The sequence below is a fragment of the Lepisma saccharinum genome, chromosome 30, assembly GCF_977018435.1.
Source record: "Lepisma saccharinum chromosome 30, izLepSacc3.1, whole genome shotgun sequence".
Classification (NCBI taxonomy): Eukaryota; Metazoa; Arthropoda; class Insecta; order Zygentoma; family Lepismatidae; genus Lepisma; species Lepisma saccharinum.
This window is the reverse complement of record NC_139258.1, coordinates 43,822,465-43,849,264: the sequence shown is the minus strand read 5'-3', so window position 1 is coordinate 43,849,264 and position 26,800 is coordinate 43,822,465. Positions and strand designations below refer to the sequence as shown.

Sequence of the window (26,800 nt, the reverse complement as noted above, 5' to 3'; positions counted from 1 at the left end):
CCTTTTTGTGCATAAAGGTGCACTAAAAAAACCCTTAATACTCTTAATTATATGCATCAATTTACCAAGATTTTTGCTTTAAATATTTGAGAATTACATCAGAACATTAAATTACATGTTATGTTATAGCAAAATTCACATGAAACTGGTGCAAAGTTAAAAAAAAAACCTTGGCTGTACCTTGAATCTCTAGGAAATGTTCGTTTTCAAAGGTGAAATTGTTACATGTGAGGACTAGGTGGGTCAGGAAGTTGGTGCTGGGGTTGTGAGGTTTGGGTCTGCTATTGAGGTAGAATTCTATGGAGCAGAGGCCATGGGCATGGGGTATGTTGGTGTAGAGGGAAGTGACATCGATGGTGGCAAGGATGGTGTTTGGGGGCAATGGTGGAAGGGTGCCGATTTTCTGGAGGAAGTGGTTGGTGTCGTAGAGGTAGGAGGGCAGAGCTTTCACAAGAGGCTGTAGATGGAAGTCAACAAAGGCTGAGATTTTTCAGTAGGTGAGTTATAGCTGGACACAATGGGTCTACCAGGGTTGCCAGGTTTGTGAATTTTGTGCAGTAGATATAAGGTGGGGGTGCAGGGGTCATCAGGAATTAATGTGGCTGTGGTAGGAGCTGTCAGGCCTTCAGGGGGCCTTGGGTGTGGATGAATTCCTGGATTTTGTTAAGGTGTTCGGAGGATAGGTCAGCTGTGGTAGGTTTGTAGGTGGAGGAGTCTGCCAACTGGAAAGTGGCGCCAGGTAATCTTGAGAGTTCAAGACCACCGTGATGGACCCCTTCGCAGCTGGGAGGATTTTGATGTTATGGTTGTTGCGGAGATTAGGAGAGCTTTCTGTTGGGAGGACTTGAGGTTTGGTTTGTTGCGGAGGTCATTTAGGAATGAGCTGTCATAGGTGGTGGAAATGATGGCGGTAATGTACCTTTCCAAGGGATGGTTGGTAGGGTTGGAGGGAGGATCTTGGGAGGACGTGGGGGGCAAAATTGAAGGAGACTCGGGTGGGTTTCATTGGTAGTGATTTGGATTGAGGGGTTTTTGGCCAAGAAATGTTGCCATCTGAGGTTGCGTGTAAAGGTGTGTATTTCAAAAAGCAGGCAGAATTGGTTGGGGGGAGTTGTGGGGGGAGAATGTAAGGCCTTTGGATAGAACAGCTATTTCATCAGTGCCGACTTTATCGCTGGATAAATTGAGTACAGTATGGTTGTTTTGGAGTGGGTTAGGGTCGTTGGTAGTTGTGGATCTGGTGGATATATATTAACCCCTTTACCGGGGAGCCCGAGTTGTGCTCGGGCATTTGAATTTGGTGGCTTTTTGTGCATTTCAGATCCAGTCAATGTTTCCGTAGCGGGGAATTATTGTCTTTAAATGGATATAGAGTAGTACATACATAGATACATTTCGTTTTGTATAGTTTGCTTGAATGTTTGTGTGTTCATTCACCTTTTATTCATTTACAAAACATGTAATGTTGTAATATTTTTCATAGCCATGTGCCCTCTGGGACAGGGGCGGACTCATGGTGTAAAGACTAAAGAGGTGGATGCAAGCAGATCCTGAAAACTCTCCCTTCGGGTGCATGACGTCATCATCGTTGCAGAAGAGGACTGAAAGGAGCCCGTTCGCTTTACAGTGAAGCGTTCTTCGTGAGACAAATTTCAACTACAGACTCAATATAACTTCAAAACACGCAAAATAACCATAACCATGGTGTACTGAGCCAGGCACATATCCAAGGAGAGGTCTTAGTGGGCTCGAGCCTCCCCCCGAAAGTTTTCAGTTTACACTAGATAAAATCAGGTTTTTGATTTCTTGTGGTGTGAAATAAGATAATGTGACGATAATTTAAGGAGAAATAATTATCAAGGCAATACGGAGAATGTTCTGTATCCTTGTTATTGTTAATAGTGCGTATCCAAGGTGGAAATCAAGGGGCTCAAGCCCCCCCCCCCCCCTTGTAGGATTTTTTCTGTTTATACTACATAAAATTAGGATTTAGGCTTCTTGAATAATGTGATGATAATTTGAGAGAAATAATTATCGAGAAAAGAATGAGAATGTTCTATAACCCTGTTATTGTTAATAGCGCGTATCCAAGGTGGGGATCAGGTGGCTCAAACCCCCCCCCCCCCCCAGGAAATGTTTCAGTTTACACTAGATAAAATTAGGTATTTGTCTTCTTGAATAATAGGCCTATGATGATAATTTAAGGAGAAATTATTGTCGAGGCAAGACGAAGAATGTTCTATAACCCTCTTATTATTAATAGCACGTATCCAAGGTGGGAATCAGGTGGCTCGAGCCCCCTCCCCAGGAAAGGAAATATTTTAGTTTACACTAGATAAAATTAGATTCTAGTCTTCTTGAATAATGTGATGATAATTTAAAGAGATACAATTATCGACGCAAGACTGAGATTGTTCTATAACCCCGTTATTGTTAATAGCGCGTATCCAAGGTGGGAATTAGGGGGCTCGAGCCCCCCCCCCCACACACCTTCAGGAAATATTTCTGTTTACATTAGATAAAACTAGGATTTTTGGTTTTTGAATAATGTGACTATAATTATAGGGGATAAATACTTATCAAGGCAAGACGGAGCATGTTCTATAACCCTGTTTCTGATAATATTGCACGTAAACTGTTATTGAGCTTTCAGTATTGTCGCAGCAAACTTGAGCACTATGTAGAGACTTGTCAGCATTTGGAAGCTGCACAGCAAAGGTATCGCCACATGTAGAGCAGTTCGTTGTAATTTTTAATCTCTGGAATGCACGAGAGGGAATGTTCTTCAATAAGTGGAGTCGAACTACTGGCAGTATTTATAAATCATTTATCTGTGCAATGTTCTAGAATATACTGAGGATATAAATGTGCATTAATTAGAACCATTCCTAAATAGAAATTCTTTGACCGAACCTTGGATCCAAGAGAAAAATGGCGTTGTCTCTGACATCATTTCCTTTTAAGCGTTCAATTCAAGGACTTGTTCATGATTCATTTGATCGTGTTAAAGGTGCATTACTTCAGTCTGTAATACGAAATTATAAAACTTTCTGGTGAGTTGTTTTTAAAAATGTGTCCGAGATAGAGTGGCGTGCCAACGATTTTCGGCAGGGAGAGGGGTTACGCATACTATTTTTGGTGGTCAGTCCTCATTTTGCCATATTTTCCTGTTTTTGACGTTCTTTTTTTTAAGGACTGTGTCAAATGGGGTAATGACCCCACCAACCCTCCCTTGGGCACGTCACTGGAGATACCTAAATGAGTAAGCATTTGATCATGGGAGAAGAAACATTAGATGTGTTGGGAACGGAAGGGTTTTCACTGTGCAATAATTGTTTCGCGATCCAGCTGTAAGATCTGTCTTCTATAGAAGACTTCCTTCCACGGGGGAGGGGGAAGGCTGCCGGAGCGTGGTACGGATTACATCACCTCCTAAATGGCTGAGATCTAGAATGTGTGGGTCCCTACACCTAAAACCTCTAAAATGTGCCTTCATGGTACGGTACTATATGCACGGTAAAAGTGTTCCCCTGTGCATAGCACCACGCCATGAAGGCGTATAGGGGGTGTGGGGGTAACGCCCCACACTTTCTTGATCCGGTTGTGAGAAACGGGGAACTTAGAAATAAATAAAGGCACGAAAGAGCATATAACACAGACTGCATTAATAACCCTATATATACACATATGTATAGTACGTATAATACATATACGTAAATATCCACACACCTAGGACTGCATATATACGTGAGTCGCTTCGGTGACTGAGGGCGCCGGGTTCTTGACTCACAATATTGCCACGGATGTTACCGGGTTCGAATCCTGAACTGGGTAAGAGTATTTGTGTTGGGCAATCAGCCCAAGTAGGCAGAAAAGCAACGTAAAATGTGATACGTGAAAGCACACAATACATGCACACACACACACACACACACACCCCTGTTTTCCCACCCTCCATTAAGAGGAAGCTCGACTTTTCACGCCAAAGCGAGGAAGTTTTAAAAGTGCTCTGATTGGACCAAGATTTTTACACGTAATAGAGCTACTCCCGAGGATAGCGGGAATCTGGGTGTGGCTGCTATACACTCCATGGAAGTTGAGATATTGACAAAGAACGGGCGGACAAGCACAGCACCCCCAAGAGAGGAAGGTGCAAACTTAAGAGTATTGCGAGGAATCGTTATTCATTTGTTCTTTCTTAGGTCACACACTGTGTTGACGAAACGTTATGTAAGAGGAATCTACAAGCACCAAACCCCAAAGCGAGGAACCAACTAAACACAATAGTGTTCGTAAAACGTGAATAGAGAGGAACTACATGATGATTGGCGGTTGATTCGAAGCGCACGCTGGTGTTTGACGGTCATAACTCGGCCCCCATTGGCTGCGCTAGCTGTCAGTAATCTGCCGTCGATCACGCCGCAACCCAAGCACCACCCTCCATACCAAATCATATGGGAATAAATGTTGCAACAATGTGCGAGAGCATCTCCGCGCCAAAAGGGGTGGAACAAGCTGGTTTCGGATGGCTTAGTAACGGTGCAAGCGGTACGACAGGCGAGGAACGTACGGTGGCCATTTTCTACCTCGCGCAATTAGTCGACGTAAGATGAAAGGAAATAAATGGGGAGTTGTATCTTAGGGAGATAGACTAAATTGTGGTAGAATGAAAAATTGTCATAAAAAGAATATATTTGAATTTTCATCACATGGACTCAGGCCCGTAACTAGAGGGGGACAGGGGGGCAACTGCCCACCCCTGTGAAAACTGCAGAATGCATTCCTACCTAGAATTCTCACTAATCTTTACAATTATATCATGTGTTACTCTAGCAACATAACAAAGACACTTATTGATTTTGTGATTTATTAGGGTGTATATAGGCCTCCCCGATGGCACAGTGGTAGCGTCGTCGCCTTGTAATCAAGGGGTCCCGGGTTCGATACCCGGTGGATACGCATACTGGTTCGGATCCCACTTTAAACTGTAGGTCCAGTCCCGATTAACCTTACTGTTCATAAAGTTTACTTAAAACACCAAATCAATCAATCATTATTAGGGTGTATGAGATTCCGTATAATGTCGTATCAGGATTGGGAGGAAAATTCCCTTCCAGATTCAACTTCGGGAAATTATTTCGCAATTTTCAGTATCTAGAACAGTTGCGACATTTTGAGTAGTCTTGTATTAAAGGCGCCTAATTTGTTCGGATGTTTTCTTGGGTGTGTTGCTATGAACTTGGAACTGCTTAAATTTTTGTTTTCGAAGTCTACCTTTTGGTAATGGTGATTCATGTAGTAGAGAGAGGGAGTGGATATTTGATTTTTGTTATTTTCCTTTGCTTTTCTGTCGCGTAGCTAATCGCAACAATGAGTGATGACGTGAAATTGATGAAGATACACTCATAAACAGTGCCGCAACCACAGGGGCAGGGGCATTGTCCCCCACCCGTCCTTGGACGGAAATCCATTGTAGGGGGGCAAACATTGAAGTAAAAAAAACAAGACTAGGAGAATCTAAGAATAGCAGGACAATTGGATACTTATGATGGAATTAGTTTTTACGTGTTTCTTGCATTCTTCTTCCAGACGGGAAAGGACACTTGCAAGGGGGACAGAGGGGCAATTGGCCTCCCCTAGATTTCAAATTTTATTCAAATAAAAATACATTTCTTAAAATTCTCCTTGCTCGCTTCGCTCGCTTTCCCTTCTATTCTTATATTCCAAGTTCAGAGCCATGGCTATGGGGCGGCGGGAGTCGGCCCTGGGAGCCAAACCATCTATATGAAGAAAACATGTTAAGGAGAATGCCATGGCGTCCTGTAAAATTATTTGCGCCCTATTAAAACAATTTATTTCTATGAAATATTAATGATGACACTGTAATCCAAGAACTCATTGATCAATCAAGGGATTCCTATTTGTTTGTCAGGTGTCAAAACATGCATTTCAACTATAATGTAATACAATTCACACAATATTTTGCAAAATGGTTAACGTAACCAGTAGACAAACATTGTCTGTCTCCCCTTTGAAGGAAATAGATTCCGTGGTGGACTAAGGGACCCATGTTTTAATGTTTTAGCAAGTACAAAAAAAGTATTACAAATTTTTACGCAATTCATCAAAGTGTAGATAATATGTAACCATTATTATTTAATTAATTCGATTTTTCTTGCATAACACAACACAATGGTGTTGTTGGATTCTCGTTAGATTCCTTTGTGCGTAAAAATCTTGCATACTGGAAACTAGAGGGAATCATTATGAAGCATGATTTATAAAGGGCTCCCTTAATCAGTTCTGCAGAGAGGCCCAAATCTGTTGGTACATATTAATCGCCTATTAACATTATCGACCTGTAAATAACAAGTAGATACAGTCCTTATTAGCCTATTTATGTTAAACTTTATATTCTTTAGCAATCTGGAAAGGTCATATCGAAATATTGCTATTTGATGTTGCTCGTTTTTTTTTTTGTTTTTTTTTCAGTTTCAAGACATCATCCCTTTTCTGTTACTTATCTCTTTTGGGGACGGGGCAAATGCCTCTGTGTACCCTGCTATATCTGCCAATGCGACACAATATATTAAAAATTTGCCCTCTCTAGGATTGACTTCGCCCCCCCTGCAAAGAATTCCTGGCTACGGGCCTGCATGAACTTGTTACTTGTTTGGGTTACTTCTTAACACCGCTTTATGCACAGAAAGGCTAATCGGGACTGAACCTACAGTTTAAAGTGGAAACCGAACCACCGTGCAATGTGCATCTACCACCACCATTGCATACCATCAGATAAATATTATTTAGATGGATATTTTGATGCTTTGGAGGCTGATCGCTGTTAGTATTGTCAGTTGGGATGTCTCGATAAAACTGTTTTAAACTATATCTTAATTCAATCATTTAAGCCATGGTTGAATTTTCTTAACTTCCATTGGAACGCCGTTAAGTCATGTTGATATTTACTTATATTTATTTATTTAACATAAAATATGTGTACCGTCACGTTGACCTAGAAGATGATCAGATGAGAGAATGAATGAAAAGTATATATGAAATACAGGGTGTTTCACTCGCTCTCGGCCCCAGAGAATCCTGATTTCGGACAGAAACTTAATTTCGAATTTCTCTTTTTCTGCATAACCACTCACAATTTGTAAGCTGCCACTCAGAGTGATTTGAGTCAAGAGAGTTGTGAATCCGATCCTGTGCAGGGGAGCAATATTTTCAAGGGTTCGAGACACTATCGCCCTGTGTCTGGGTATTACACAAACTCTTGTCGAACGATGGAGAGGTGGTCTCGATACATTGATTGATTGATTTGCTTTATTTTACTTAATTTTGTGCCACCTTTGGCTTATTTGAGAAGATGGGGATGAGTGATGATATGGTGAAATTGGTGAATGGTCACTCGCAAATATCCATGTCCAGGCCGGGATTCGAATCAGGGACCCCTGGCGTTGTAGCGCGATGTGATAACCACTCCACCACGGGGGCCGGCTGGCTGGCCTCGATACAGTATGAGATATTGCTGATTTTCATTCGTTTATTTGCCGTGTTATTATATACCTCTCAATAGGAAACTTCGTACTTGATTGTAGCATGAAAATGAACTATGTTCAAGTATAAATAAGTAACTTTGTCTTCGTTGAAGTGTACATCGTTGAATCGCATACATTTAATAAAATAAAAAGTAAAACATTCTCCTAAAGCCGAGGCCAACAAAATAGTCAAGTCAAGGTCACACCATTTACCTACAGTTTTTTCAAATAAGCAACAATTTAAACTGAAAGATTATACGCGATCAAATAGAACGTAAGTTATAGCCGTTGTCTACTCTTACGGCGGACGACCTATATGCTGGCAAGAAAGGTGGGAAGCAGGGAAAATTCACCAGACCAACCCGACCACAGCGTATGCGTCTAGACGTCGCGGGAGGAGGTGCTTCACGCACCTCATACTACAGCAGCTTAGAACACAAGGCTGCTGCGTTTCTTATCGCGCTGGATTGGTCGCTTCCCCGATCCCCACTTCTCTTACCAGCATGTAGAGCGGCCACCGTAACATAAGACAAGAACTATAACTTGCGTTCTAATTGATCACCTATACACTTTCATTGAGAAAGTTCGAAATAAAATATTCAAATTAATTTTGAAAACCAATACAACATTTTTAGCGTAAGATGTCAGCTATATTTTATGGTTCATTTAAACGAATTCTTGCGCGCTCGCTACCTGTGGCTTTTGCCAGGCTTCATTTACTTACTGGGGATGCAAATATTTCCCGTAACTCTACAAAACATTACATTTGTCTCTTCCACAGTAAGAATCAACACACTCTCTCTCTCTCTCTGTAACAACGGCGGCGGACGATTAACCATCTAGGAGTGCGGAAGGGGTACGGAATTAAATGTATGGTGTACGATGTTAAAAATATAGAATGCATGAAACCTATAGCCACTACATCAAATACTAATCAACTTTTAGTATGTTTCTATGAAAATATGTCAATGAAAGTGAAGACGTCTGTAGTAACTAACTTAATTTTTGTTTATATGTGTTATTTAGCATCGCTTTTCTGGCACTTTAGACCAAACAGGAAGATGAGGATGAATGATGATTAGATTAGATTGATGAAAGATAACTCAAGGCCGTGGCTCTAACCATTGAACTTCAGTGACAATATCAAAAGTCCACCACTTATTGGATTGTGCCATCGAGGCGGCACTTAATTTTTGCAAGTTTTTTTTTCTTTTTACCACAGCCAAAAAGCACATGCTATGAAATTCTAAACGAGCAAAGCTTGTTCAAGGCTGGCCATGGTATACTGCACTATATTGTGTACAACGCTCAAAGTTATAATCATAAAGAACTAAGTGTTGTTTTTATCAACAATGCTCAAGAAAGAAAATATCCTCACACTAAGCTACAGGTAATTATCGAAAGCGAGAAACAAAAGAAGAAACAATTCTTAACAACAATGCTGACGGAAATGATACAGCAGCCGCTGATCTTTGCAGAGACCGTCACTATTGCACTGAAGTAAATGTAGCTTTCTGAATTTTTCGTTGTCGGCAAGATTCTTGAAAATCTTGTTAACGTTTGCAATGATTATTTTATTTTGCTTTCTAGTGTCCTTTCGGGAGGCATGCGCTTCACTTCCACCGGCAAATGTTCCACACGTAGGACGCTGCTCCTCAATCCTCAATACTCGGTGGTGGCGATTGGGTTCCAAAACTAGGGTCCAAGATACCAAAACTGGGGGTGGGGGCAAAGACAGTATATTTCCCTTTGTAGCATAGTGTGAGGGCAAAAGTGGCGAGAAATGGGGGGCAACTGCCCCCCCCCCTCGGCCCCTTCCTAATCGCAACTACTGTACTAATACTAAATAGATAACCAAATAGCCCTTTCACAAAACAACATCGAAAACGAAATCAACCGCAAAGTACGGTCACGGACACTTGTCGGTTGTAATGATTTAATTGAAAGTCAATGGTATTGTTATAATCGAGAAGTGTCCCAGACTGTACAACGTGCAAAGTGTCAACTTAACAGCTTAGAACAAGCGAGGCAAGGGGTGTGGAGGAGGCAAAGGGAAACTCCGAAAGCGAGTGACCTTGACTGGACTATACTTGGCGTCAGTGTTGCCAATAACTTGAACGTAAAAGTTGCTAAAAGTCCTTAGAAAATCCGCTAGAAAGTCGCTAAATGAAATGTAAAGGCTCTAGAAAAAGTCGCTAAATCAAATGTACTTCCAAAAATAGCAAAAAGGTGGAAAAAATGAAGTACTTGCCTATAAAAGCAACATTTCCTCGTTACTTTCCTCTTCCTCTGAACACTGCACTTCACACTGATTACCGATGTCAGATACTAAATCATCGAGAAAATGCACTGCAAGAACGTTGTTTATTATTTCTGTGCACTTGGTTTTATGTAGGCGAATGCATGCTGCACTGCAGCTGTCACCAAACCTTTTCGTACATAATTCGGACAAGTGATTCACGGTTAGCAAAGAACAGTGTTCGGCAATGAATAAAGCTAAACTAGCTTCAGCACTAGAAGTATTTAAATTTTCAGTTTTGAACTGTATTTTCTGCTGTTTTGCAGAACAGAAGTAACCAGATCTGACTTTATGTTTCTGTGTTTCCGAAAGTTTTTTTTTTTTTTTTTTTTTTTTTCAGATCAGTAGCTTTGGCATACAGATAGTTCTACTTTGCAGTACTTACAATACGCTTTCGCCGTGTCACTATCGACAGGGGTCAACCATTTGTACAGTTTTCCCACTCCTTCCGATAATGTTGCTTGTATTGCGGTTTTCCCCACACTGGACACTGCCCATGCCCTGGGCTGACCTGCGCACAAACACACACGAACTTTATAATTTACACTAGCACTCCCTTTGTCACCACACACTACCCAAAAAAAACTCCAATCTGAAACCACGTACGACGCGACCGCGAAGTCAAACGTTCTGTTTTATAATAAGGCAGCCGCAATGGCGCCAGGTAGAGTGTCTGATAACAATGAGCTGTGAACAGTGATGTTTACAAACATCACAAACCGTACTGAAAAAGGGGGTACGCTTTGCTTCATTTCCTCTTTTTGCATCAGAAGCGAATTCCTAGGGTATTTCCTTATTTAATAACTATGAAACGGACATTTTTAAGCATTTAGACTTACCTACGCAGATATTTTGTGAATTCTCCAAATTAGTCGTTAAAGAGCACACGAAGTAGCCAGAAAAATCGCTCGTCACTTTTTAACGTCTTTTGTCGCCAGCTAGCATTACAAATCCGCCAGTTTAGCGACTTCTCGCTAGAGTTGAAAATACTGCTTGGCGTCAGCTTTAGTAAAGTGTAATATCATTCATTTAGAATTCATGAATACCTAAAAAATTAATTGTTCGAAGAATGATGAAGTAACTTTCTTTGTAAACAAGAATTACACTTACAGTATGTATATAAATGTCTGAATTATTGACAATCCATTTATATTTTGCATGAAAAGTGTTCACAATTTAGATTCCCTGCTTTCAAAAACTCTTCCCCACAAATAGGCACGACAAAAATGTTAATTAAATGAATTTCACAGTTTTAATGCGACGTAATACCCAGAGAAGAATATTCCCTCTTGTTTCTCTGCACTTGATTTTTATTTCACTAGCGTTGTTGCTGCATATATCAGAGAAGAAGCCTGTTGATTATTTTTTTCAGAATAATACACGAGCTTAATACATCCCGTGGCGTAACAATTCTGTACATGGTCTACAAAGATGTCAACGGAAAGTTTAAAGCTTGATGAAAACCTTTTATAGAAGTATCTTCTCGACATCTGCGATATCAAAGCATCAAGAATGATAAATAGAAAAAAAATGGACTTTGGTAGTTTTTGTTCCTTTTGTGGGGTCCTGGAAGACAATATGTGTAGTCATAGTTAAAGCCCGCTCATTTCTCTTTCGGTGGAGCCCTATTTCAAATCCGTGGGTTTAGCTGCTTGCACGTAACATCCATTCCAGTGATAACTTGCACTTCTCCAGCATTCAGCATCCCAAGTTGACCACCGCCTGGAATTTCAGGATGCGAAAAGGGCTGTTGATATGTTGTTTTGACATCAAATAGAACAGATGTGCAAATTTTCAGATTCACACAATTTTTGCAAGATTAAAACCTAAATTGACGGTCTGTAAGTTTAAATGGAAAGTTAGTCTCCTTGGCTGCCCCAGTCGTTACAAAGCTATCAAGGAACACTTATTGGCGCGAAAGAAGAATCCCTTTTAATTTTATTTTTTATTTTGTGCGAGACATGAGTGTATAGTTGTGTTTGTCCCATTCTACACTCGTAAATGCATTCTCATCGTCACCCCAAGATATAAAGAACAACGAAAATAACTGAAGAAAAAGAGAGTGAGTGTCGAGAAGTTTCGACTTATACAATTGTTGAGGACGCGGTGCAACCTAAAAAGACCAATATTGTTAATTGTGTGCATTACCTTGTTTTTGCTGATCGCTGATTAAATTGTTTTTTTACATACTTGTAAAATATTCATTGCATATTGAAAACACTTGTTTTGTAAATATAAAACCAATCGAATGCAGGCTTAGGGTTGTCCGACCTGTCGATCCTATATATTTTATACCCTGAGTCTACCGTTGGAAAGAAGTATGCACACAAAAATTACAAAGCAATTCGAACTTTCAGGATTCGTGATTTTGTTTATTTCCCTTCGCTCTTGTGCCACTTTTGGCTAATCGCGAAGATGAGGATGAGTGGCGATACAATGAAATTGATGAAGGAACACTCCTCACACACCCATGACGAGGCTGCGGGATTCGAACGCCGAGACCCCTGGCGACGTAGCGTGCTGTGCTAACCATCATCCGCCACGAAGGCCAGCCTTTCAGGATTCGTCCTTTACAGTTCGGCGAGGGGGTTTAAACTTTCACGTTTAAACGTACGTCCCTGTCGCCAGGAAAGAGATGAGCAGGCAAGCAATGTTCGTTTTTTTGCACCCATCCTACTGGTATAAATCATGGTTGCAGTTTAGTGTTGCTATGCGAAGGTAAACTTCCCTCAGGGCAGGAGAATTGAGACAAAATTTTAGGCGAAAAGCAGTGGTGGCGCCAGGGGTGCGTGAGTGAGTGCTTGCGCGCCCCTTAATTTTCTTCCGCATCCCTTCAGCACACCCTACGTTCAACTGAAAACATTAATATGTAATATTATGTCATGTCATATTGAGGGCCGAATGATAGGTTATTATTGTATGCAACAGGCAAGCACTGAAAGAGGTACCAATACTTTTCTGTACTTGCGGCAGCCTCTGTAAAGATCAGCGGCCGTTTTTCTTCTTTCGTCAGCATTGTCGTTATCAATTTTTTCTTCTTTTGTTTCTTGAAGTGGTCTGTTCGTGGTTTTTGATAATTGGCTATAGATTAATGTGAGTTATGTTTTTTTCTTTCTTGCATTGTTCATAAACGGTTTGTTTTCCGTCTACTTGTTCTTCCTTACACTGGAGCAAAAAATTCAGGTACTTTTAAGGTATCACCTCATCAGGTCGTGCTCTGGAAATTATTTAATGCGAGTTGTAACATGAAGGGTACTGTTCTTCTTAATACGTTCTATATATTTGTTCCACGTTTAATGTCCAGTAAACGTACCATTTCAAGCTTTTTCCAAGACTGTTAGGAAGATGCCCAATGTTCACGAAGAAATTTTACAGTTCGTTGTTGGGGATAGTGCGGCAGAAGGGATTTTAAAGATGACACAGTTCCTGTACTCTTCGCGTTTTGTCTTGTGGCAGACGGTGCCTTCATTGGTTACATTGAGAAGGTTCAAAAATTGTCTTTTTAAGAGCAGGATGGTTTTATTTTGTATTTCACTACATAGTTCAATAAGACTGCAACGTGTATCTGAATGTTTACACTGCATGGAATGATCACTTTCTTGGAGTAGAAGACTTAATACATATCGCACCCCCTAACTTTCTTTCCGCAACCCCTCAGCACCCCTAGATGAATAATTCTGGTGCCGCCGTTGGTGAAAAGGGATCGAAACTGCAGAGATATTTGAAGATACAGTCGTCGCATATTAAAATCAAGCTGAATGGAGGCATGAATTATCCGTTTTTCATAATTACATATTTCAAACTTCTTACTTGGTAAAAAAGTATTTTCTTGATAAAGTTCTGTGATCGTGTTTTAGTTTTTCCTTGGATAAATGGAAATTTTTCATAATGCAAAGGGAAATTATACTTTCCACTTTTTGCAACAGTTGTTTGTTTTCTAAGTAACAATTTACGGAGTTCCGTGATTAATAATGGAACAATGAAATCGGAGTGCTCGTGTTCCCATCATCGCTGTTAGCTTAAAATGAGTTTGAGTTTTTGTTTTGAGTCTACTTTATACACAGAAAGGCTCGGTACTAGTCTTACAGTTTAAAGTGGTATACGAACCACCATGTATCGAACCCAGAATCCCTTGATTACAAGGCGACGACGTTACCACTGCGCCATCGGGGAGATGTTTTGGTTTAAAAATCGAAAGATTCCTTGGTAAAGGAAACATTCTCTCTTTCAAGTTTTCATGTTCATGCCTATGTGCGCAAATTAAATGTAAGTACAGAGAAGTTCCCAATGTTTCCTTTCCTCTCTCCAAGCTACTCGTGAAGAAAAATATAAAAACCATTAACGTAAATAGTCATTTACAATTTTGAGCAAGCCTTTACATGCCAAATTGCATGATATGCTTACAAAATTTGAAGGTTGTTTAAATCAGTTTCATTTAAATTGTGTGATTGACAAAAATCAATGTTTCATGTCACTTTTAAAATAAAATAAATATACAATAATGCACATAAGTAATTTGTGAATATCGGAATCACTTTTGGTGAAGATACATTAATTTCTTAATCATTCAATAGTTTTTACTGGGCTTCGGTGTATAAAGTGGGCTTAATATCAAACTTAAACAAAGAAACAATTTCCAAGGAAAATTAAGTGAACAAATTATATGTACTCATGGAGTGAAACTCGTAAGAGTTATGAATGCAGTAGCCACCCCCTCTCCCCCCCCCCGCCTTCCCAACAGATGCATAAAATCAGCTTAAATGTGAACTACTTGGCGTCGCAAGGTGTTTTTACGTGAAACGTCCTCTCGTTAATTAATAACTTCGTCACACCTTTTGCACTACTCAAATACTCTGGATTGTGAGATATTGCATGAAATGAAAGACGCAAACATATGCACTGCACTACAGTGACAAAGATTTATGGATTATTGACAAAGTATATCGGTAGGCTTCCTTTGTAACTAGATTTCTCGGATACATTAGCTGCCACACAACAATCGTAACATAACCCGCCACCTTTAGTGTTATTGGAGACTTTGGCGGGTTGTTTCCATCTCGGCTTCTCACCTTTCATCAAAGCCTTGCCGCCTGAAAGTCTTCCTCCTTTCTTTTATCTGCTCAAGCTACAGCCAGGGCATTTGAAGCGGTGTTTGTTTTTCGTTACGGGTACTTCGTCTGTGGGCTCCATAGGAGTGCGCAGACACTCTGATTAGGGGGCAAAAGCCTTGATGAAAATCCAGTCGGGGAAATTAAAACCTCATTCCATATCAAAGGGCCATACCCAGGATTTTTAGGGTGGAGGATATCCCAAAATGTGGAACAAAGAGAAGGGCCGAAAATGTAGTTGCATTAGTTGAGTTAGATTATTTTACGTCACTTTTCTGCCACTTTTGGCTAATCGTGTAATCGTGACGATGAGTGATGATATGATGAAATTGATGAAAAACACTTACAAAGAACATCCATGTCCAGACCGGGATTCGAACCTGGCATCAGAGCGTGATATGCTAGCCACTCTGCCACGGTTGTAGGCGAAATGCTGTTGGAGTATTAGATGTCACAGCAATGCCATGGTGGTATTGCAAGGAGATATATAATTGTAGAGTTGAAATTATGGTCCAAAGTAACGGAAAAAATCAATTCTTCGATAGACACCCCTCTCCCAACCTGACAATAAACAGCACAATCGCTCACATACAAAGTCTGTCACACAGCGTACAACTGAGTGATTATTTTTGCACTCAATTCTCAAAAGTATTCTAATAGTACTTTCCTCCGCAAATTGTGTTTTCAATTTTCCATTAATTTTCTTACACCAGCACCATTGAACAACCATGATAATTCTAGGTGTAGATAATAATATATTTATAATTTAAATGATGTGCATTAGCAATGATTCTGCTAGTAAAAAAATGTCTAATTCTGAGTTAACCAATAGAACAGTTTTGCATTGTCACAAAACCATTGCAGTTAAAATGAAAGTCAGGACACTGATGGAGATGACTGGCCGAATCTGAAAAAAATTCCCGACCCTTCTTTAACTAAACCTATCACTACACACACGTTTGCAAATTAAAGGCACATATTTTTTCATATATATTTACAAATATTGGATAACGTAAACACTGGTCGTCCAAGATTGGAATATACTTTTGCCGTCTTAGGAGAATATCTTATACTACAACGTTAGTCTTCTTACAGTTGGTAGAAGTTTCAAACACTTCCACTATGTCACTGACACAAACCTGTGCGACATAATGTTGCTCAACATAAGGCAACAACAGATAATTTAAGCTGTTTAAACGGGTATCTGAAATCGCGCCATCTTAGAGAACGCCCATTCACACGAACAACTGTCACAGGAAAAACAAAGTATCTTCAGCAGTGGCGGTCATGGACGTCCGCAGGGAGGAGCAAGGTAATTTTTCCAGGGGGAGGAGCAAAGAAGGCATATATTTCCCCAAAATAGTGATACCCCTCAAAAACACTGCTTCAGTCTGAAATTATCATGTTCCTTCAATGCCCTTATAATAATTAACAAAAAATTAGTGTGTCTGAATGAAATTGTGTGAAATACATATAATTTAAGGTGGACATTCATTTTACAGTGGGGCATTGGCCTCCCTTGCTCCCCCTTCCGGACTTCCATGGTACCGGTGATTGGATGCCAAAACTTGGGGGGGGGGGGGAGGGCAAGGAAAGTTTACTTTCTCTTAGTAAACAAGACTTAGCTCCAAGAGGCAATGTTCTGGGTGCAAAAGTAGAGGAGCAACTGCCCTCTTGTCTACTAATCGTTGCCACTGATCTGCAGAATTTTAGAAAAAATGTACATGTCGCATTTGAGTTGTATCAGAATCATTCAACTACCTAAGTATAAGGGAGTGCTAAAAACAAGAAATTTTCCGGAATGTTAATGACAATAAATTTGTTAGAGGATAAAGTGGGAAAGTCCAATTACATAGTAAATAATGTATCCCCTACGTAATTGCTTGGAACTCTCATTGACATGAAGATATTTCATTTTTCTTTAGTAGTATAATATTGTCGATAAGATTCCTCTACACTAAATTTCTAATCGACAGTATTAAGGGGCAACTGTCCCCCCCCCCCTGCCCACGCCTATGGTGGGCTGTACTCTTGAGATTTGTTTTACAGATTTATACAACACATAACTAAGGACCGGGACTTTATTGTTATAACAAATTTTTCATTTGGCATCGAATCGAATACTTATCTACACTTATCTGATGAAAATCAGCCGAAATAGACAAACTTGACAAGGCATATTTTAACATATTTTACCAATTTCGTGTCTTTACAACGTATTTCTTCAATTTTCTCATAATAAGACATATTTCTGTATAATTTCGTAATTGTCTTGCACATAATCGGTTATTTTATAATTTATTCTTCGTACCTTTAACGCAATGGACAGTTTATATTATCGATGGTAGTATAATTAAATTAAGGACAAAGAAATTAAAAGAAGATGCCGTCTTTTCTTACCAACTAATACAGAACAATAATATCCCCCCCCCCCCGATTTTTTTTATCCCGCGACAGTTGATAGCCGTGCGAACATTATTGAGGAAAGAATGTACTCCGTCATTGTTGTGCATGCACAAGACTCACAGTAAACAAGTGTCAATTGTTCTCGTTTGTTTACCTTTTTTTCGCTTCTCACAACAATCAATCAAAAGCAAAAATACCATTCTGTACATTACAGCCCCTACTCTATCGGCAATCGAGTACAGGAGTTTCAAGATATCTTGAAGTTGGAGCCAGTGTGTATACTCTGTCCCTGTTTAGAATAATTGCAGTGAACCTCACGATATTTCCTATATTTTTCCACTACATTCTTCGGTTAAAGGAATTCTGTCTTTATTTAATATCCCACCTTAATCCATCTTCCCCGAATAATTAGAAATTTGAAAGTACTGTTGTGCATATATTTAGTTTTACAGGGAATATTTCTGCATTTCCTGACATTTTACATTTTTTTTGACATATTTCTAATTTTGTGTGACATATTTTTCAATTTTTATGGCATAATAACACACATATTTTACAGTTTTATAGGACATAAAGTCCTGGGCCCTACACATAATACATGCCCTAAGCTCTTGTTCTCCCTTATTTGCATGATGACGATATGACCACGAACAGTGTTAATAATATAGAACACTGACAAGTATCAAATTGAAAATCTAACGGATGATATGAGCAGTAATTAAGTTGTGAGAATTCTTTAAAGGTATGCTGTAATTATGAAAATCTTTGTTTTGTTAAATGCTGGGACTTTATTTCTAAAATATAATAACAATACGAGACAAATTGCTGAGTGGTCTTGAGCTCCACAGTTGGAGCCACTGAGATAAATCGTACCTGGGCAATTCCGTTGAAGATTTTTCACCTATTTCATGTTCTTATGTACGTGCAACACTCCAGTAGAAAACAAATTTTCATACACGTACGTTCAAAGGAAATAAAATAAACTACTCAAAATTCATGGTAATGTAGTAAAACGTCCTGGAAAATATAAAAACTTTTTTTTTCATCTATCATTTCATATCATATTTATCGGGTAGTTACCTCAAAGTCACTGGGGTCACCTATCCAGAGGTAGCTTCTCTCACAGAAGTTTAATAGCGATGATTGGATGGAATTTATGATGAGGCATGCCGGAATTAGTACTAGACTCCTGTGTAATAGGTCGTGAGTTGATTACTAAAAATACTTCTCCACCAGAAGCGGTAAATCTACTATTGGAAAAGTTGACGTGTCTTCATAAAAATAAATTCACAGTACCATTTATATACGATTTGCATGTTATGAAACGAGTGAATTATGGAAAAATAATGATTGCTTATTTAAATCATAGCTTAATCTTATGTACTCGTGGTGGACCAATCGGGAGGGTGTTACCCTGCCAAGCGGCGAACACGGATTTGCTTTCCAAGGTGGGCGATCTCCAGGTCAATGTTTGAGTCCGCTATATTCTCAAATAGGTTATTCGAGACGGGGTTACAGTTTAGAGTGCTATCCCAACCACTGTGTGTCTCTATGGAGAATCGAGACGTATTTGTTCTGCTTGCAAGTTGTCTTCTTGCAATTGTTAACCCGGCAGGACGCACGCTGTGTAATTTTAATTGTTTTAAAGCTTGTACTTAGTAATACCTTTATTGATTAATTTAATTTTATTAATTTTGAACACTTGAATGGAATCACACAATTGATAAAAACGAGAAAAAAATAACATGTTGAAACACCAAACTGAAACGTGTGAGCACGCGTTGGGTTAAATTTATCCAGGCAGTTTCTAAGATCCTGCTAACTAACGAACTAACTCAATGGGCCATATTATCGGTTACGTCACTGGCAGACTGCTGAACTTCGCACGCTTTTTCTCCTTATGATATACCATTTGAGCTAGATCGAGGCGCTATAGCTGTGGTGGCGCGTCAGTTAAGATTAATTTGAATGTTGTGTTGCCTCTGCACTAAAAACATCCTTTCTGATATATTTCGCGATATGACGGAATACTTCCTAATTTTGCATGTCATATTTGTAGGAGACAGAGACAGATGCAAGGGGCTGATGGGATTGCAGCATCCCCAAATCCATGAACGAAAAAATAAAAATTTGGGAAATGTTTGAGAGATCATATTTTTTTTTTTTTGCTCACTACACTCGCAATACAAATGTTTCCAAAAGGGTCATACCAAATTTATACTTAGACCTATTACTTTGAAGATATTGGTGCATTATCAAACTAATTTTTGGTTTGCAAATAAACATATTTGCCAAAAAAAATCTTGCTGCACTCTAAAACATTTTAGGCATCATCAAATGTTTCTGCCTGTGGTCTCGGGTTTGATACGCGGTGGAGGCACAAAATGACTCGTTGGAGGCGCAAAATGGCTCGAATCCCACTTTAAACTGTAGGTCCAGTCCCGATTAGCCATACTGGCATAAAGTGGACTTAAAACACCAACTCAATAAATCAATCAAATGTTTCTTCTCTTAAAACTAATTCCGACAGAGCTAAAAGATTTTTCTTCCTAAAATTGATGTGTGGCGCCGAATTCTTTTCATGATCGACGCCCAGGAGTGCTCACAAGGGGGATTCATGGCGTGCCTGAGGCATGGGAATATTTAGGGGGGACAACAGTTGATATTTTAGCTACCAATTGTACATATCTTCACACAAAAATGTGGGGATCGTTTCGTTTGATTCACTTGTTATTGATTTTTAGTTATGGTTGTTATTATGTACAGTTTTTCTACCTACCTGTGGGTGATCACGCCGATGGGATAGAAATGAAACACCCCCTCTTATGCCTTTACAATCTGTTTCGAAGGGTGGAGGACATGCTGTTCTCATTAATACAAGGTTAGTCAAGCAAACAAACTGATAATAATAAGGTTCAGTACACTAACAATGACAATGAGACTCAGCAGTTTTGTACGTTTTATGTTAGCAAACATGAAAGTGATCTGTGCCTTTTCTTTCTTGTGTCTTTTAATTTCAACTGCAATGCAAGGTTTCGAGTGCCATGCGCCTTTCGATTGTTGGCATGTCGACCAGTGGCAAACAATGTCTGGGCAATCTCTTTGCACAACTCTTTAAAAGAGAGTGAAATTTCTGTTCAGGCACAGGCGACATGATGGGTTCTGAAGATTATGTATGATCAGCAGAAATGCGTTAACCGTTAAGAATAGCTTTTTTAGACCATACGGTGTTGTTGTCCAGTTTTCGACCTTTCCAAATGTGCAGGTATTGTATAAAATTCTGATCACCGTACCAGTGACAAGTTGCTCTGCAAAAATCACAAGGATTTCATAAGAATTATTAAAAGCAGACTACGTTCGTGAATTGCTGATGAGTGGTTAAAGTTTACCATAATTCCATCCTGTGTGTCCGATATTTCAAAGTGGTGCAAAATGAGGAAATTATCGATAGTTTTGCTGCAACAACTTTGTAACGTCAGAAGTTATTATAATTTATCTAAGTGTTATTTCACTCAACGTCAAATAGATTGATTGATTTGCTTTATCTTACTTCGCATTTTGTGCCACTTTTGGCTAATTTGCGAAGATGGGAATGAGTGATGACATGATGAAATTGATGAATGAACACTAACAAACATCCATTCCCGGGCCAGGATTCGAACCCGGGACCCCCAATCAATGTCAAAGTAACAAATAATAAACATATAAATGTATATATTGAAAACAATACCTAAAGTAAATATGTAGTGCTTACATTTGTTTGTATTGTATTGTTCCGCAAATTTTGTGTGACCAAAATAATTTGAGTAAATAATTCGGCATAAAGGCGGGGGTGGGGGAAATATTATATCTTTATGGGGGAAGGAGTGCGTCAAAGGCCTTGGGGAATGGGTATCCCTGCCGGGATGTAGAGATATTTAGCTAAGGCTTTCCTTCAAGTTTAGGTTTCCTCAAAAAGGAATGAATGTTCCTACAAAATGAACTTACATGTTTTTGAACTGAGACGTGCATTTTTCTTTATAATCTCAAGACACAAAAAAGATCTCGTGACATTGAATCAGAGGAATGAATTTAGCGAAAATGTACTCCCATGTAGTTCACAAGATAATCCTTGAAAATGAAGAGGTGGGCTTGTTTCCTCACACAGGGCGCAGCCAACCCTGAGGCCGGACCTATCAGAAGGAAAGGAACTAGCGTTTGGGATGGCTAGATCTGGAACTCGGGCAATACTGGATCCTGATATCCGGTTCTGATTTTCGGTTCCGGATACCCGATTTTTATTTTCAGACCAGATCCGAATCTACAGTTCTAGATTCAGATGTAGATAATTAAGCATCTCACCATTTTTGTTGCATTTTCTTTATACTAGTACTTACGATACTCGTACGTTATGCTTCTAAATTGAGCATAGAAATGAAAAGGTACTGACTGTATCATACTTTCTTCGATATCTGGTTACTCCAGCGTCCCGGAGACACAAGCAACCAGAAAGAGAGTTGTCATGGTTTTCTCTTTCGTCCTATTGTTCGCAAAGTTAGCATATAATTACCTGGAAAAGTAACTTTAGAAGTAACTAATAAACCTGTTACATTTACCTAAAAAGTAACAGAGTTGCAGTTATTCCCTTTGGAAGGTAACTGCGTTACAGTTAGGTACTCGATGAATGTAAGTATTAGTTGCAAACGGCGGCATTATAAGTAACGAATTACTTTGAAGCACTGACCCATCTTCACTATTTTCTTACGTACATAGTCTAATCTTCACCTTCCCGTTGCAAATTTCAAACACTTCTGGCTTATTGTGTAAAAAATATAATAAAATGAACAGTTAAATTGTAAGCAAGAAATGCCATCTCTCCCCACGTGAGATCACACATTCCAGTTTGGTACCTTTCTTGAGGTTACTTTTTGGAAATTGTAAATAAGCGAACATTACACAAGAATGAACCCGCCACGACAACTAGCGCCCCTTCAATCTTATGACCCTTTGCCTCACAGAGGGTGGTATTGATTTATTTTGGGCATCACTCCTCGACCAATATGGTTTACCATTGAATCTGATCCCAACAGATACATGATGTCACTATTGACGGGAGTTGAAAAACACAATGGCTATGCAGTTGAACCTGACTTACACTTAGCGTCCTGTCTCCGCTGCTGTTCTCCATGTACGTAAATGATATATCTGGAAACTTTCAATCGACAAATTACCATCTGTACGCTGATGACGTCCAATGTTATTTGTCGTTCCCTAAAACAAGCATCAATATAGCCATCAAAGCCCTAAACGATGATATTATGAACGTCTACAAGTGGTCTCAGGCAAACGGTCTGCGAGTAAATGCTGAGAAAACGAAATGTATTTTAATTGGCTCACGTCAGCTCATTTCCACAACAGAGAAGTCCTCCATCCCTGACATCCTTGTCGAAGGAAACCTAATTTCGTTGTCGCTTTCGGTCAAAGACCTGGGAGTCGTTGTGGACGAAAACCTCACTTGGAGTGACCATGTGAAGGCCATATGCAAAAAATCCTACGCAGCATTACACTCGCTGTACCGCCTTAAAAATATTTTACCACAAGAAGTAAAAAAAAACACTCGTGGAGTCGTTAGTTCTGTCTCATATAGACTACTGTGACTTGACATATATTGACCTCAACGGTGAACTAGCAAGACGTCTACAGCGAATACAAAATGCATGTGTGCGCTACATTTATAATATCAAATTTTTTGACCACCTGACCCCGGCTTTCAAGGACCTAGGCTGGTTCGACCTTTCCACTCGCCGCCGCTTTCACGCTCTTACAGCGCTCTACAAAATAGTAAACTCACGAGAGCCGTCCTACCTACTTTCTCGATTTCAACCCCTAAGTTCAGCACACACCTTTGCCACCCGTTCGAGAGACAACTCTCTGCTGGCCATCCCCTCCCACAAGACAACGTTTTATGGAAATTCCTTAACGGTCACTGCTACCAGAGCGTGGAACGACCTCCCCAACGACATAAGAAACTCTTCTTCTCTTCTCCAATTCAAATCAAAATTAACAAATCACATTCTGGAGTCAATTTACCAGAACTGAAAACAGGGAAATAAAATTAAACCTTCGTGTAAACTGGTAGGACCAACACCCACCGACTTTTTCTGTAATTTGACTATGTTTGTTGCGTATGTGTTTGTTTTACGTGTATTTTTTTTTACTTAGTGTGTATGTATTTTTGTCTTTATTTTTTATATTTTTTTTTGCGTCTTTCTCTTTTATTTTTTATTGTGTTTTTCTTTTTTTTGGTATCTCAATGTTCTTAGTTTTTTTATAGATTTCATTTCTTGGTATCTTAAATATTTAGTTTCTTATATATTTAACATACAGTTAGCTATAAAAATCAATTTATAAAATGTAATGTAGAGATGATTAAGTGGAAGAAAAGGCTTGTGCCTTAACTTCGCCATCCAAAACAAGGAATAAATAAATAAATAAATAAATATGTCAAGGTGAAGAGAAAATAATACGTATAACTGAGAATTACTTAGAAATCAGATTTACATAACACGCCATTATTAAAATAAGTGCATCTATTTTGAGTTACAACATACAGTATAATACAGGTCATTTCTGTCATAAAATGATAAATTAACGAATTTAAAAGTTAAAAGTTTGATTCTTAAGTACATTACATTTGCCACTTGAATAGTTTTATGTCGATTAGCGTCCACTTCCCGTATACAATTTACTTTCTGGTCAAGCATGTAACTTTTCCTCTCTCATGAATTTAAACTCATATTCATTGTTGCAATTAGCCAAAAGTGACAATAAGACGGTGTTAAAGAACAAAAATCAAATAAAATCAAGAGGAAAATAGATTAAAGAGAATTATGTAATATTTCAGGAAACATATAAGCAGCATGACTTTTTCTTTGTCAAAGAGGGGGGCGGGGTCTACTGGTCCCTGTGCTCTTTTAGTCATAGATACAACCCCCCCCCCCCCCACGTACGCATCCATGAATGTCCTAATTTTCTGTTAAGAAAATCTGGCCAACCTAGTGTACGTACAAAATAAAATTGGTATCTTGTTCTGAACAACTGCGTCAAATCTCCTCTGATTTCATGCCGCGTGCCGCCTCTGTTGTTTTCTCTTTGACACCGTCGCGCCGCACTCCCCTTTCTCGCAATTCGAGACCGACCGTCGCTATGTCCACCTATCCTGTTTCGTATTTGTGTGACATTGTTGTAGCTTGGTTACGTACAAATCAACTGTATTTTATGTTATAGGTATAACACAGAATTACCTATAAATGCATTACGTACAAGTAAAGTTTAATTAACACGTCTTATTTTTATATTTTCCCGAGACCTACAGTAATTTTTATTTATAAAACCAAATAACGCAGAACTGAGTTACGTATGAACGAATGTAGATCGTGCGTGACAGCTACGTTCAGATTGGGTTCATTTGTTGGGCAGAGTAAAACAGGCAGACAGACAGGCTGATCTAGAATAGGCATATTGTATCAACTTGATAATTCACAGTTAATGCAAATCACCAAATTTCGTACTTGTAGCTAATAGTTTCGAAAATATCGCAACACCAAATATACCATGTGATATCGGTTTGGTGTTCTTTGATTTCTTTTTTACTTAAACCTATCCAATCATTAATTTTATCTTTACACCATGCACCATTAAAGTGTTTATCGAACCTATTGGTAAACAGCTAATAAACACAAGAAACCAACCAACACAAGCGTCTAAAATAGAGGAGTAGCGTAACCAAAATCTCTCTCTTTTCTGTCCGGTTTAATTCATTGATTTGGTGTTTTAAGTCCACTTTATGCACAGTAAGGCTAATCGGGACTGGACCTACAGTTTAAAGTGGGATCCGAACCACTATGTGCCTCCACCGGCAATTGAACCCGGAACCACTTGATTACAAGGCGACGACGTTTCTGTCCGGTTTAAGTACTAGGGTATAATAATCGGAGGTTGAAATATTCAGCTAATGAAGGTTATTCTTCTAATCTGGTAATTCGCTATCTACTTTTCTAGTGATTAACATTTTATGTTTGCAATTGCAGGTGCATAAAAATATATGTTTGGTTGAAAATATATTTTAACGCCAAAAAGAAAACTTGTGAACTATCGTTTATTCTTAATGCGCCCCCAGGGCCTCCCGGATGGCGCAGTGGTAGCGTGGTCGCCTTGTAGATAATCAAGGAGTTCGGGTTTAAACTATAGGTCCAGTCCCGATTAGCCTTACTGTGCATAAAGTGGACTTAAAAAACTCCAAATCAACAAAAATTAATGCGCCCCCGAAGCTCGGCCCCTTCTCCCGCACGATGGGGGTTGCGGGGGTGTTATTTACGCCACTGTTTATGGCTTATTCTTCTTGGCACACAGTCTAAAATTTTGCCATCTTCTCATATTTTCGACTTCTATTTTGTTTAAACCTGGGTCAAATACGGGGCCATAACTCCCATCAACTACATGAGTACGCCAGTGCGAGCTTGGCACAATCAATACTTATCAAAGCTCTCAAACCGTTAGCGTTGAACTATCACAAAAGCCATTGTAGAGCCAGTAATTCAGACGTATGGAAACGTTACGTCTATTCTTTCACTAAAAACGTTTAAATGACTTTGGCGAAAATCCTCAGATTTTACGATATTGATACCTTTAAAAAGACAACCTCCGCCTCCTCCACAAACCATACCCAGGTTCTTTCAATCCGCTATTCTGCTTATGACAGTATTAAAACACGATTTGTGAGAGTTTCTGATGAATTTACTTACTTTTATAGCTCGTAATGCAAGATAGTACAGTTGTTCAAAATTTTCTTGTGAAGTAATACATTTCAAGCCCGATGAGACACGGCAAGAAATTTCATAAAATTCCAGATTTTTTCTTGCAGACAACAGGAGCCTACTAGGCGTATGTCCACAATTTTGATGCGAAGAAAATCGTAAACATCAAGAAGTTTTTACTTGCATTTTGCTATTTATGGTCAAAATTATATGTATACAGGTTAATTGCGGCGATGAGGATGAACTATTAAATATGTGATAAGAGAAACACAATGTAAAGGCAGCCAGACCCTGACCAGGGTGAATATCATGAATCATTACATTTTCCTTCAAAATTCGTTTACTTTAAACAAGAAGAGTAAAGTGATATAAACCTGTTTCTTTAATCTATTAATATTTCCAATATCAATTTTCAGAATTTTATGGAGTTGATTGTATCAATTTATATTTCAATGCATAATAATTAGGATTATTAAACTATAATGAAAGCATTCATTATAATTGAATTGAACTACATTTTAAAGTGGAATCCGAACAACTATGTGTTTCCACAGGTTATCGAACCCTAGATCCCTTGATTACAAGGTGACGACGCTGCCACTGCACCATCAGGGAGGCCCACTCAGACCTATTATAAGTCTTGAAGTA

The 26,800-nt window shown here is 39.1% G+C and overlaps 1 protein-coding gene across 5 annotated transcripts in view; it reads left to right on the top strand.

The window, feature by feature from the left end:
- Window positions 1-26,800, top strand: part of LOC145981815 (uncharacterized) — a 239,341-nt gene that overhangs the window by 157,833 nt on the left and 54,708 nt on the right. Inside the window, exon 8 of one of the 5 annotated variants that reach the window (XM_083115250.1) lies at window positions 1,484-1,787. The exons of the other annotated variants lie outside the window; for them this stretch is intronic. Coding sequence (XP_082971376.1) covers window positions 1,484-1,554 — 71 coding nt within the window. The 3' untranslated portion in view covers window positions 1,555-1,787. Of the gene's footprint in view, window positions 1-1,483; window positions 1,788-26,800 lie in introns of those variants that run through there. 5 annotated transcript variants of the gene reach the window in all.